The sequence below is a fragment of the Mya arenaria genome, chromosome 4 (assembly GCF_026914265.1).
Source record: "Mya arenaria isolate MELC-2E11 chromosome 4, ASM2691426v1".
Classification (NCBI taxonomy): domain Eukaryota; kingdom Metazoa; phylum Mollusca; class Bivalvia; order Myida; family Myidae; genus Mya; species Mya arenaria.
The window spans coordinates 70,565,664-70,579,610 of NC_069125.1; the positions used below are offsets into that span (position 1 = coordinate 70,565,664).

At 35.5% G+C, this 13,947-nt stretch overlaps 1 protein-coding gene across 1 annotated transcript in view; it reads left to right on the plus strand.

Annotated features, from left to right (window-relative positions):
- The window catches only part of LOC128231051 (DNA-binding protein RFX6-like), a 31,686-nt gene extending 17,968 nt beyond the window's left edge, over window positions 1-13,718 (plus strand). Inside the window, exons 3-19 of the mRNA XM_052943471.1 lie at window positions 852-975; window positions 1,207-1,268; window positions 1,782-1,859; window positions 2,071-2,098; window positions 3,432-3,536; window positions 3,669-3,746; window positions 5,091-5,204; window positions 5,355-5,404; window positions 6,733-6,833; window positions 7,147-7,205; window positions 8,160-8,304; window positions 9,409-9,503; window positions 10,210-10,327; window positions 11,261-11,383; window positions 11,637-11,748; window positions 12,020-12,606; window positions 13,529-13,718. Coding sequence (XP_052799431.1) covers window positions 852-975; window positions 1,207-1,268; window positions 1,782-1,859; window positions 2,071-2,098; window positions 3,432-3,536; window positions 3,669-3,746; window positions 5,091-5,204; window positions 5,355-5,404; window positions 6,733-6,833; window positions 7,147-7,205; window positions 8,160-8,304; window positions 9,409-9,503; window positions 10,210-10,327; window positions 11,261-11,383; window positions 11,637-11,748; window positions 12,020-12,606; window positions 13,529-13,674 — 2,125 coding nt within the window. The 3' untranslated portion in view covers window positions 13,675-13,718. The remainder of the gene's footprint in view (window positions 1-851; window positions 976-1,206; window positions 1,269-1,781; window positions 1,860-2,070; window positions 2,099-3,431; window positions 3,537-3,668; window positions 3,747-5,090; window positions 5,205-5,354; window positions 5,405-6,732; window positions 6,834-7,146; window positions 7,206-8,159; window positions 8,305-9,408; window positions 9,504-10,209; window positions 10,328-11,260; window positions 11,384-11,636; window positions 11,749-12,019; window positions 12,607-13,528) is intronic.
- The last annotated feature ends 229 nt before the right edge of the window (window positions 13,719-13,947 follow it).

Consider the following 13,947-nt stretch of genomic DNA (forward strand, 5'->3'; position numbering starts at 1 on the left):
TACTGTATACACAGAGAGGATATAATATAAATATTTAATGTTGATATACCATGAAACTTATGACTACCAGTATGTCCCCTGCCTACAGACCCACCTACTTGTCGTGTTGTTGCTGTATATGTTTGCTATCATGTTAACAAAAACAAACCTGTTCAATCCAGCAAACAACATATAGTGCTCCTCTGGAAAATGACTTTAGTTCCATTTCAGAGACTTTTATTAAAAACAACAACATGTTACTATCTGTTGTCAAGCAGAAGTTCGGCAACGACATTATTTAAAAATATTGTCGATATAATATCATACCGTATAGGTAGCACCATAACGAACAAATCAGAGCTAGTAAAGGTTTTGTTTGAATGTGTGAATTAAGAGTTCGGCAGAGACTTATTTCTTACGCTAGCACTTGATATGAATTCACAAAGAGGTAGTGTTTGGGTCTTATTTTGCAACACACTGATATAAATGAAATAGGTAAGGCTTACCAAACTAACATGACAAGAACTCACTTACCTGCCATGTAGGTGCAATTTGTTTTTAAGTTGTCAAAACGGCGAGCAGGCGTAAGGAGTAAGTCGGTCTGGCTGTATATTTACCAACACTACCAGGACCAACAATTAACATACATTCTTGTAAGCGATGTTGCAGGTTGTCAGACAACTGCGAGCGGGTAGAGGTAGTGTGCCTACCTAGCTATATGCCTTACCAACACTACCGTTTTGTATAAAGTGCATGTTGCAGGTTTTCAGACGACGGTGAACGGGGGGAGGTTGTTTGCATACCTTGATGTGTGCTTTACCAACCCTACCAGGACCCATAACATACAGGGTTATTCATTGTGTATGTTGCAGGTTGTCAGACAACTACGAGCGGGCAGAGGGAGTGTGCCTACCTCGCTGTGTACTCTACCAACACTATCAGGACTTTTGTAAAAAGATGAAGTTCACACCAGCAGGAGCAGCTACATTTGGAAAGGTCTGATGTATTATTCGGTCTTCATTTCTACATGCATGACCATCTTCACGAATAATGTTAAACACTCTTCACAATTTTTTTTTCCAAAGTGTGATTTGCTTTGAGAGGAAAGTCCTTTGATACAACATTGCAGGTTCTTGGCACTTCACTTATATTAAAACATAATACAACATTTATGAATATTCTATAAAAATAAAATTGTATTCAAGAAATGTTTGTTTAACATTCCAGATAATACGACAGCGATTTCCCAAGTTGACCACTCGACGCCTGGGTACGCGAGGCCAGTCCAAGTCAGTATATAAAGTGTTTGTGAAACAAGTTAATGAAACATAAATAAGACCATTTTGTCCTTGAAATGAACATGCCAAAAGCCTAATATGGTTTTGACAGCTTCATACAAGATATCGACCTTTTTTAAAATCACTGAGCTATGTTTTTACTTGCCAACAGTCAGCTGGTATTTTATTAGATATACATATATAAATGGATTTGTGGTCTGGTGTACGAATAAGGTTTTTTTTTCATCGTATCAATTAGCAATATTATGCTGAATTTATATAACTTTGATAATTGATAAGGGTATTGTAAACTAAAGGACAGAAAGTACACTATAGATGACGTGATCGCAGTATTTGTTCTGTAATTCACCAAATATTTCATGGCCAAAATAGCTATTAATTTTTCAAATATTCTTGTTCTACACACCAAACCCGTTCAAATGATCCATACTACTATTGATTACCAGGCTTCCAGAATTCATATAATTGTACCTCGGATACCTTAAATAATATTATTTCCTCAAGGTATCACTACTACGGGATCGGTATCAAGGAATCATCTATCTACTATCACTCGGTGTATTCAGGGAAAGGACTCACAAGGTATGCATTTAAAATCTGTTAAATGACCTTCTACAAGTAAACAAATGGTACTTGGCTTTGTTTAAACAATCGAGAAACTTTCAATTAGTAATTAACTTTTGTAATCATTTTTATTTCTAACCATGGATATCTTTAATTTGTATTTCACAAGAAAACAATGCACTATATTAATTCAATCATTTTTCACGTTTCAATGTTTGTTCCATTGCAGATTTTCTGGCATCAAGCTAAAGACAGAGGTATTTGGAGCTTAAACATTAATAGACAGTCCGTATTTAGAACTCAATCGTTATCACATTATGAGTCAGGTGGTATTACTGTGGGAAGGACATACACTGAACAAGAAAGCAACGGACACAATGCAGCTCTTGTGTTTGTAATTGGTATTTCACGTCTTACTAGTGTGTTGGGTGAGGGCACCAGTTATTTGAACAAACGGCCTTTATCAAACTGTATGATCAAGGGACCAAGCAGATTGCGAAAGGATCGTTGCGGAGGCTTCGTAATGCCTCTTTAATTGTATTATGTTTTTTTAGGAAACTAGCCATCGTTATGTAAATTAAACACACACTATTTTGATTCATTTCGTCAGGAAATACAGTGTAAATACTAAGTTCAAGTGTAAATATTCCCAGAATATATCCAGATTGAATACAAACTCTAAGCAATACAATAAGCTATTTTGTACAACAACTTTTTTCAACAATTTTGTACATTTCACGAAAATGAAATAAAAACGCGCGCGACGTTGATTACTGACGTCACGACATAACGCCAATACATTCCCTTAAAAAAATCGCGATTAGACTTGTATAATTGTATATTTCATTGCTCTTTATCTAAATGTCAAAACACTACTTTCAAAATCGAAAGAGTAAATTAAATTAGATGTGTCGCTATATGGCGCGTAACTCATCTGGTATCGTGGGTGCGATGTGGAATTTCCCAGAACTTATAAATTGACCGGACAAGCCTATCCGGTTTGCAAGATATGTCCGCTGAATACGTTGTTCGCCGATCAGACTATACTTCTCCTAGATGTATTAATGCACAAAGTCTACAATTATTTTGAGCAGTGTAGCAGCCTGGCTTAAGGGCCTTCTGGAGCCTTCACCACTGTCAATAATTCCTTGATTAATGTAAATCACATAAGATTATGTCAAATACAAACGGCCTGGTAATCGTCAGCTTTCCTTGGAGGCATACCCCCGGTGCTAGATAAAATCTCCATCAAAGAATGTTTTACTTTGAATGAAATACTTGTTTTCTTGAACGGTAGCAATGAGCTTAAAACTTGTGTAGACCAAAGCTGATCCTCTCGGAATGAAAGAATTACATGTGCAAATACTATGTTTTTTTTTTACTTAAATATAAATATTTATCAATTTTCAGATTAAAGAAAAATGCATATTTGTACTTAAGTGTAAATAACTTGCAATAATGTTTCATGAAAGTAATGGCAATGTAAGTAAAACATTGTCATGTGTGTACTTATAACAACACATTTATCATGCCCGTTATCAGAATGGCTTTTATATTGAGATATTACTTACTTTGTAACTGTTATTGAAGGGTTCCAGTCGAAAATATTCACTGAATTCAAAGACAGGTACATTATTACCGGAATTCCCAAAGGCTGAAAACCTGATTCTTCCCCCGGGAACTGAGCTTGAAAAGGTGTGTTCATGCTCGGCTTTGATTGTCACGAATTGTACTCATTTGTAAATTTTCCATTTCGTGATTTGCATGAATTGTATTCATTTGTAACTTTCACTAAATGATGTTTACTATATCACATATTGTTTTCAGATGCGCACATTCATCATAATGTACAGAACTCACTGCCAGAGAATCCTAGACACGGTCATTAGTGCTAATTTTGAAGAGGTAATTCAATATGCATCGCTGGTCTACATATAAAATCATATAATTTAAAACGTTTTGTTTGTAAATTAGCAGTTACTAGTTTATACGAATATCTTGAATACTCGTTAATTGTTTATTTATTGGGTAAGTGGCCATTATCAAATATAAACAATATGTTTTAATGCTTGAGGTGGCGATAAATGGTATGTTGAAGGTGTACTGTACGTTAAAGGTGGATACAAATGGTATGTTGAACGTGTATTGTACGTATAAGGTGGATACAAATGGTATGTTGAAGGTGTACTGTACGTTAAAGGTGGATACAAATGGTATGTTGAACGTGTTATGTACGTTAAAGGTGGATACAAATGGTATGTTGAACGTGTGCTATACGTTAAAGGTGGATACAAATGGTATGTTGAACGTGTGCTGTACGTTAAAGGTGGATACAAATGGTATGTTGAACGTGTGCTGTACGTTAAAGGTGGATACAAATGGTATGTTGAACGTGTGCTGTACGTTAAAGGTGGATACAAATGGTATGTTGAAGGTGTACTGTACGTTAAAGGTGGATACAAATGGTATGTTGAAGGTGTACTGTACGTTTAAGGTGGAGATAAATAGTATGTTGAACGTGTACTGTACGTTTAAGGTAGAGATAAATAGTATGTTGAACGTGTACTGTACGTTTAAGGTAGAAATAAATAGTATGTTGAACGTGTACTGTACGTTTAAGGTAGAAATAAATAGTATGTTGAACGTGTGCTGTGCGTTTAAGGTAGAGATAAATAGTATGTTGAACGTGTGCTGTGCGTATTAAGTGGAGATAAATGACATGTTGAACGTGTGCTGTACGTTTTAAGTGGAGATAAATGGTATGTTGAACGTGTGCTGTACGTTAAAGGTGGATACAAATGGTATGTTGAACGTGTACTGTACGTTAAAGGTGGATATAAAATGTATGTTGAACGTGTACTGTACGTTAAAGGTGGATATAAATGGTATGTTGAAGGTGTACTGTACGTTAAAGGTGGATATAAATGGTATGTTGAAGGTGTACTGTACGTTTAAGGTGGATACAAATGGTATGTTGAAGGTGTACTGTACGTTTAAGGTGGATATAAATGGTATATTGAACGTGTACTGTACGTTAAAGGTGGAGATAACTGGTATGTTGAACGTGTACTGTACGTTAAAGGTGGATACAAATGGTATGTTGAACGTGTACTGTACGTTAAAGGTGGATATAAATGGTATGTTGAACGTGTACTGTACGTTAAAGGTGGATATAAATGGTATGTTGAAGGTGTACTGTACGTTAAAGGTGGAGAAGAAATATATTTTAACTTGTACTGTATATTTAAGGTGCAGAATTTCCTGGTCCATTTCTGGCAAGGAATGCCTGAACATCTGCTCGACTTGCTGTCCTGCAGTCTCTTGCCGGATATCGTTGGTCTATGTGATTCCATACTCTATAAGGTAAATACTTTAGTTGTAGTCGTAATTTCATCTCCATGTTTGTGCATAATAACTGTCGTATACATCTAGAACAGGTTGTCTCTAAACTGGATTATAACGAGTGTAATGTTTACGATCAAAACACAGTATGAAAACTTTCAATAATTTCAGGTATTATTGGATGTCCTCATACCGTCGTCCATACAAGATTTACCGAACACGTAAGTGCTTTTAATATTTTACAATACTTGTATATATCAGATAAAACTCGTCACGTTGTGTAATACTGTTCCACAATATAAGACCGACAAGGAAAATACATTTCCCTGTAGGTTGGTGGTATCTGCAATATTTTAATAATAATCATGCACAACCTGTGAATTTTGTTTAACTTGCTCATAAATCTTGTTAACGATGCTGCTAAATTGAGCTCGTCACCGGACAACGCTGGTTTGCGTTTGAAATTGCCCCTCTCCGTGTTGGGCTAACTAGAATTTACCTTGACAACTCTGACATTCGGGCTATCAAATGCTCTGCGGGCCTTCAAACGTTGAAGCATGCTCTTGATAAGTGGTTTTAATCAAAGAGTAACTGCCATGTAGAGAAAATTAATTCCTTTCCTGTTGGTGATACAGCAGTAAGCAACTTCGTGACTTTTGTAACGTTTTGTCTTATGAAAAAATATCCGTAGATTTTTTTTTAGATTTTTTTTATATAATCAATTCTTGTTCTCTGCATGATCTCTGGAAAATCATTTACAATCAAAATGTCAGTTAACTCAGTAATGGTTAGATTTTTTATGTAAACTCCTTATGATTAAGACCTCAGCGAGCAAACAGTCGAAATATAAGGTCAGGTCTGTTGAGTTGTAAAAAAGCAGTTCTTACGAGTGTGGAATTTTAGGTGGTACTGAATTTTATAAAGGACTTTGATTTATTTAATAATCTCTTGAAATGATTATTTAGCTATTTTTCGTCTGGAACAAATACTATAAATATCAGTTCAAATTTCAAAACAAATGTATATGCAAATGAAAATGATAACACACACGCACGCACGCACGCATGCACACACGCACACACGCACGCACGCACGCACGCACACACGCACACACACACACACACACACACAATTTTGCGTTTATTCCTTCTATTGATGACTTTAAACTTTAAACAACTATCTGACATATGTTCGAACAGAACTTTGACGGCAGTGTATATTTCTACGAGTCTTGATGATTATATACATGCTTTTCAAAATCCTGCATATTGGACGGTATGTAGAATGATGTAAAGAATTTCCATATAAAGACAACGTTAAAACCTTTTGACTGAAAAAAGGGATTTGATTGATGAACTGAATGCGCTATGCTCTAGTCAACAATCTTCAGGTACTAGCAATACATAATTATCATTAGTAGAGACATTTGTTTTGGTCGAGTACCAAACAATACCAGACCATATGGAACGAGTTTTCTCAGCTGATTATTCACCCAAATATATCTCGTATTGCGTAGAATGATGATCAATAACCTTTAAATATTTTATAGCCTGCTCGCCGAAATGCGATTGTTCGCAAAACACCTGCCGTTTTGGATAGAATCGTCCATGGAAACGGTTTCCAAAAACATTCTGGATAAAAAATTGGAAGGTATGATCCCATGGGCTCAAGTTACTCATGCGTACTTCTACACAATAAAAAAAAGATGAAAAATATTGTGTGTTTTTTAAATTTCAGATCAATGCCTGTGAATTAAGAAATTGTGTTTGAATTTTAAATAGTTGAACTATTAAATGGTAACAACATTGAATGTGCGCGTGATTACACGAGGTTGTCATCCATTTATTGTCATTCGACCTCATTTATGTTTGCTGTGTCGTGAAACCAATATTTTTTAAATATAGTATCGTATGGGATAATAACATGCTGTCTGGGCTGAAGTATTTCGTTGTCACCATTTCAGTGGCAAAGACCTTCATACTGAGCTTGAGAAGGCAGTCCTCCTTTGTTCATCTTGCCCAGGTAACCCCACCAATAATGATTGGTACGCCTTGCACTGGTTACCTCAACATATATTTTTGGAATACCTCAACATTAGTAATTGGAACACCTTGCCCAGCTTACCTTAGTATTTGTATAGTTGCACCAGTAACCCTAGCATTAAGTATTGCTACAACTTGCCAAGGTAACATCAAAATCAATAATTGCTAAATCGTTCCCAGTAATATCAACATTAACTCTACATTCAGGTAACCTCAACATTAATTATTGGTACACCTTGCGAAGGTAATCTCAAAATTAATTATTGCTACACACATTGCCAAGGTAACTCTAAGATTTTATTTTTGCTACACCTTGCCCAGGTAACATCATTATTGATTTTCGGTACACCTTACCAAGTAAATATCAACATTTTATGTTGATACATATTGTCCAGGTAAGCACAACTTCATTTATTGCTACAAATTGATAAGGTAACCTCAACATTAATTATTACTACACATTGCCCACGTTATCAACACATTAGGTTTTAGTACAATTTACCCAGGTAACCGTAACATAAACTATTGGCAGTAAGTAAGGTACTCTCAACATTAATTATTGATACACATGGTCCAGGTTATCTTAACATTTATTATTACTATACCTTGCCCAGGTAATCTTATCATTAAGTATTGGTACAACTTACCCAGGTTAGTAACTATTGGTCCACAGTGCAAAGATTACCTCAACAGCAACTATTAACTTTGTCTAGGTTATATTAACTTTAATTATTGATACCGCTTACCCAGGTAACATCAACATTAAATAGTTGTACACCTTGCCAAGGTAACCCCTGTAACAACTATTGGGCACTTTTTCCTGGTCCTCTGAACATTTATTGTTGATACCTGCATATATAAAATTAACAAGTACAAGATCAGCTTGCCCAGTCAGGACAACACCAACCAACTTACATATTCAATAATGTTTTAGACCTCCAGAGCGGTGATCGCCAACCAAGAGCTGATTGGTCAGATAGTGAAGGACATATCTGCCGTTGACTTCGAGGACATCTGTAACCAATCTGAGTTCCTGCAAACAGCAGATAACCCGAAGTTTAGCGTGAAGATGCAGGAATGTATGTAACTATTTCGATTGCGCTAAACTTTACTATTGAAAAACACTGACGTTCATTTGGTAGTAAACGTTCAGTATTATGACGTCATTTAATAGTTCATTGCTGCACTATGATAGGACAAGCGCGATGTCAAATAAGATCATTAGTATACGACGTTTCATATATCCGCCGTTCAAATTTACAGACGTTAAATTTCGAGAACAGAATTTCCCTTTAACTTAACCTGAAATATTTATTTGTTCAATTTAGAATAGTTCAAAGACATGGAAAGAAAGAGTAAATATCAAGATTTGATTCGTATCTTTTTTGTATACGCGTGTTCATGCAGTGTAAACGCTCGATGCGATTACTTATTCATAAGAATTGTAAGACGAGCCCGAGTGTTCATTCTGCACGAGCGATTGAAATTACGAATCAATCGTTAAATGAAATATAATTTAGTATCTGTACTTTAGCATTGCTTTATTATTATTATTATTATTATTCATAAACATTGTTTATAATTTACACAACCGTTTTCAAGGTTGAATGTATCATTTTTGTTAAAGCCTTATATTTTGATTTTTTGTGAAAGAGGCATGATTTAAAAACAAGTTTTTTCAGTTCTTGGTAGCATTGTATAGAAAAGTGTGTTCAATGTTAACATACGTCACTGTTTAATAAATAAATGCGTTCTAATGTAATTGTTTACATGTTTTCAAATATTTCACCAGACATTCTATTATTCAAATAAAAATCTGTTCTAAGGCAATGTTGGCTTTGCAATAATGATAACAACTCTGCAATATTGCTTTGGTAATATTTGTTTTCATATTCTAAGTACCGGAAACCGTTTGTATTATGGGATTTTACTGTTTTATATGCATTATGTTTCAAAGGAAATTGAGGATATAGTTTAGATTATTGAAACTGATTTTGCTGTGGAAATTGGAACACGAAACAAAAGCAAAAATTCCTGTTAATTGTTTTATATGATCCTTTATACCACTTACTGTAAGCACGGCATATTACTGATCACTATTTGATTTGTGAACTTTTGAACATGCTGCTCAACAGCGACATGTAGCGGTACATTTTGACAGTTATTTGAATGCTTTATTTTAGTTTATGAGGAGTTTAAGGAACTGCTGAGCAAACAATCCTCCATCGAAGGGTACACGGAGTGGATAGACAATGTCGTCGAAAAAAACGTGCTATTGGTAAGTAAAACATCGTGTGCTGTATTACAAACAGAGCACTTTACTTCGTAACGCCATTACCTACAAGGCACCAATATACCAGATGTCCCATTGACTAGTTTTGGAAGAGAGGTGCTTCGAAGGCACGAAATATACCTAATGTATACAAGCAACTGTCTAGATTTGAAACTTTTCATTGACATTCCTTTTTAAGTGCAACACTGTCAACGTCTTTGGTAAAGCGCTTTACTATTTTCAAGAATTATAAGGACATATTCTAAGAGTAATTAAATTTATGTGCAAGTAGAGGTTGTAGATATATATTTCTCCCACCTCAGATTATAAGTATCTTCCATGGCCGAGAGTGTAAGATAGGTTCATTCCGACAAGAGCGTAGGGTGTTTTGCGGAAACGAGGTTTACCGAGTTTTCGCAAAACACCCTGCGCGAGTGTTGGGATGAAACTATCTTACACGAGCGGCTATGGTAGATGCTTTTTCTCCCACCTCAGTTAAACAAAATTAAGTAAAAATGTATTTTTTGCTGGAACACTTTTGTGCTTAGTGAAAATAATTGCGCATGGATATGCGATAGCACGTGGTTGTCATGGATATGATCAACAAACTGTCTCAATATAACGCTTAGATTTAAAACATAATCACTTCACTTCTAAGAATTCAGAAAGCCGTGAGGTAGTTTGATGGGAAATATTCTTTTTATGGTTTCAGCCGAGCGGCGAGAATGCTGATGTGTTTAAGGAGAAAGCGGCAGAATTTATTCTTCAATGGGGCGCCTTCAGCGGCTTACTCATGAGAGAGCTCACGCTGCTTAATTCCACATCATTTGGTTAGTCTGTAAACTATGTTCTTTGGTTAGTTTGTTTTTGGTATGTCAGTAAAATAGGTTGATTGCAAAAACCCACCTTAGACAGAAATAAAACCGAAATAACCATGGTTTTATTTCCGTACATACTGTTTTCTAGGGATATAAAATGTATATATTGGATATTTAAGAAATAATACGCACCACTGATATGCATTTATAGCATTTGTCAGCACCAGAAGGTGCATATTGAGCGAAGCAGTATTCAAAAATATGTGTTCGTTCCACATGTACTTTGCGCCTTTTTCTTTATCTTAAACGAAACTAATTGCAATAATGCTTAACTTACAAATCCTCGCGCTCGTCAACGTTGGTGTTTTATGTTTTTGGAACGGCGTTGCTCTGTATTTCAACAAAATACATTTGTTTACAGACAGATTGACTTTATAAACACATTAAGGGACTTTATATGTAAAGTAAAATATGAAATTGCATTATTGTCGTTAAAACTTTTTAATTTGTTAAGTTTGTTCATCTTAACTTCATGGTAAAGTATACAATGATGTCGTGTATAAACGCTCGACTGGGTCAGTTTTTGAAGTAAAAATACTTTAAAGCTGCACTCTCACAGATTTACCATTTTTACGACTATTTTTATTTTTTGTCTTGAAAAGGGCAATTTTTGGCGTAGATATCAGCAAACCAATGATATAAGATTGCTGACAAAAAATCAGATCGTAAATTTTCATTTTTCCGTTCAAAAGTTGATGTTTTATGGCTTAAACCGTTACTAACGGTTTAAGAAAAATGCATAAAACATAATTTTTTTGAACAAATTGGCTCGTTCCAAGACAAAAAATAAAAAAGTTGTCAAAACGTTCAATCTGTGAGAGTGCAGTTTAAAGTAAAATAAAAGAAACAATTTATAAATTAAAAAATTGAAACTGCCTGTTTCAGCATCTATTCACATCGTTCATCTTATGCTGGATGAATACACCTTCCTCGTCATTGAAACACAACAAGACACTGAAAGTGAAGCAAAGTTACAGAAAGAATTACAGAAACACATGAAAAATGCAGGTACTGAAAACCACTTCTATCCCTATAACACATGTGAATAATATAGAATAGTTCCAGCATTAATGTTTATATTTCAACTGTGTTACTGAAATTTCTCTTATAGAAGTAAGGTAAACAATCACTTTGCCATCATTGTATTGGTGTGTCTTTTCTAACACTTTGTTATTGGTCAGGAGGCATAGAACGGGGTTTTAGCATTTTGTTAATGTACGTGAGCCTGTTTCTTATTTGTCTTTATATCTGTGAATTCCAGAAGTCATTCAAACAAAGTCTGTCGTGCGCAACAATTCCAGTAAAACTATCAATTCTCCAAAAACTAAAAAGAAGCGACACGCAGAGGAATATGATGGTTTGTATTTCTTGATGTTTTTCCATATTTATTAAAACATATATATCCATAAAGAAGACTGAAGACGCTCCATTATAAACAGTTATACAAAATTAACGTTGATCATATAGTGCTATGACATTTACGTAAGCCATACAAATACTAATAACATTATATGACAAAAAGACCAAGTTCTTCCTCTGTAATACCGACAGTTTTTGGTAGCAGAAAGTAACAAGTCTAAGGTATCCCTTGGGAATGTAGTATTCTTTGATTTACCGAATTTGATTTGCAGAATTTAGCACCAGCCAAGACACCACAAGAACGCAGGAAAGCAATTTCAATTCAACTCCAACAGATTCGCTATCCACCTCTACAGCATTTAGCAGACCGGTCCATACATCACACAAAGATATGCTCCAATCGGGGACTTGTCAAGTGGGTAATTACTCGCAGAACATCAGGCCACAAAACGGAGCAATATCAGTGCCCCCGCTCAAACCGTATCAGCCGTATAACAATACATTTGAACGGCCTACGTATCTACCTCAGTTTGGCATTGGTTCATATCCGGACTATATCGGACACGGCGCGGCATTCGGAAGTGGGCGAATACCAAATTACACTGATAGTTACACTCAGCCATTTTCGACAACTCCATTTCCGTCTAACCTGTCTTCCAACCTTTCATCAGTGAGTGGAAGTTACTGGACCGACGGGAGACCGACACACAGTTTCAACGACCCTTATCAACACTACAATAAGCTAAATCCCACATACGATACCTTCAACAAAACTTCACTTTTAAGAAATAATGCCTACCAAGACACAATCGCCAGATCTACATTCGAACCTCCCAGACCTTACTATAGAAGTCCACATGACAATTTCCAAGGTGAGGCAAGCCTTTCATTTAGGTGTGTGTTCTTCCTTACAGACTGATCAAATAATGCTATGTACCAGTATACACCCGGCTTTTGTAATAGTTAGAACGGGACTAGGTGGCTTAGTTATAAATTGTCCATAATTATTGTTATTGCAGTTGTTATGTATGCGATGAGTACTTAACACAGACTACATTCACTGTTTTGTAAGCCTGATGTTTTATTTGCACGCCATGACACATTTCAAGCCAAGCTGACAATATATTGGGTCAAAATGCTTATCGTATCTCATCGTCAGACTCATTTCCAATTCAATATCTCCTGTTAATATTTATTTTCAATATACTGTATGCAATTGATGCAAGTAAATTACTTTTCCTGCGACTGGAAGATTTTTTTATTGAATGTGTGGAGAGAATCTACTATTAAAATAGAGAACATTTGTTTAAATAAATATTACGTAGGTTACGCATAAATTGTACGTTTGATACGCTTAAAACAAGTTTTATTATAGTAGAATGATATTCAATATAAAATGATAAATTTGCGAAAAAACAAACTATGACGTCATTAATTGTTTGAGAAATGACATATGCACGCAACATTACATGTTTATAATGTTTTACTGACCGTTCACACGTGGTACCTAACAATCCTTGATAAACATACCTAGTTTTTTTATATAGTATATATGCACTGTGCTGTGTTTGGAGTTTTGTGCTGCTCTTCCATGTTTCTTGTTTGTGATTTTATGTTTTTGTGTTCCATGTCTTTGGCGTTTACCTAGTGCCATAAACGGGGTTTAGGTTTAAACCTTTCGCTACTGAGCTTGTTTCTGTAGTTTTTCACATAAGTATTGATAGGGTAGTTCAAGAGATTTTCTTTCATTATTTACTTTTGTTTGGTATTAAAATTAAATGCATCATTTTTCAGTCGGCCCGTCCTTACAGATGAGCTCGTACGGTGCTAACTTTATGGACATCGCTCCATCTGGCGGACAATACTGTTACCAGGAGGACCTGTTTACCGGCTCAGTCGCCTCCTTCGCCAAACCCTTTCTCTCTGGACCTTTCCGATAAACTGTTATATTTAGTTTAGCACTGCCTGGCAATCAGACAATAATATGCACTAAAGTATAAATATCATGCAAAGAATGTTTCTTTCTGCACAAAAAACACACAACAAAAACAGCTAGACATGCACTGTCTTGGCCATAACTGTTTTGTAGCTTTGACATATTGGAAACTGTGTTATCTTTCATGTGACCCCCTCCCCTGACATGTCTGGCAATCTGGGTTTTTTATAACTGAGAAGATTCTAGAAAACTCAGATCTGATCCCTTTTATTACAAG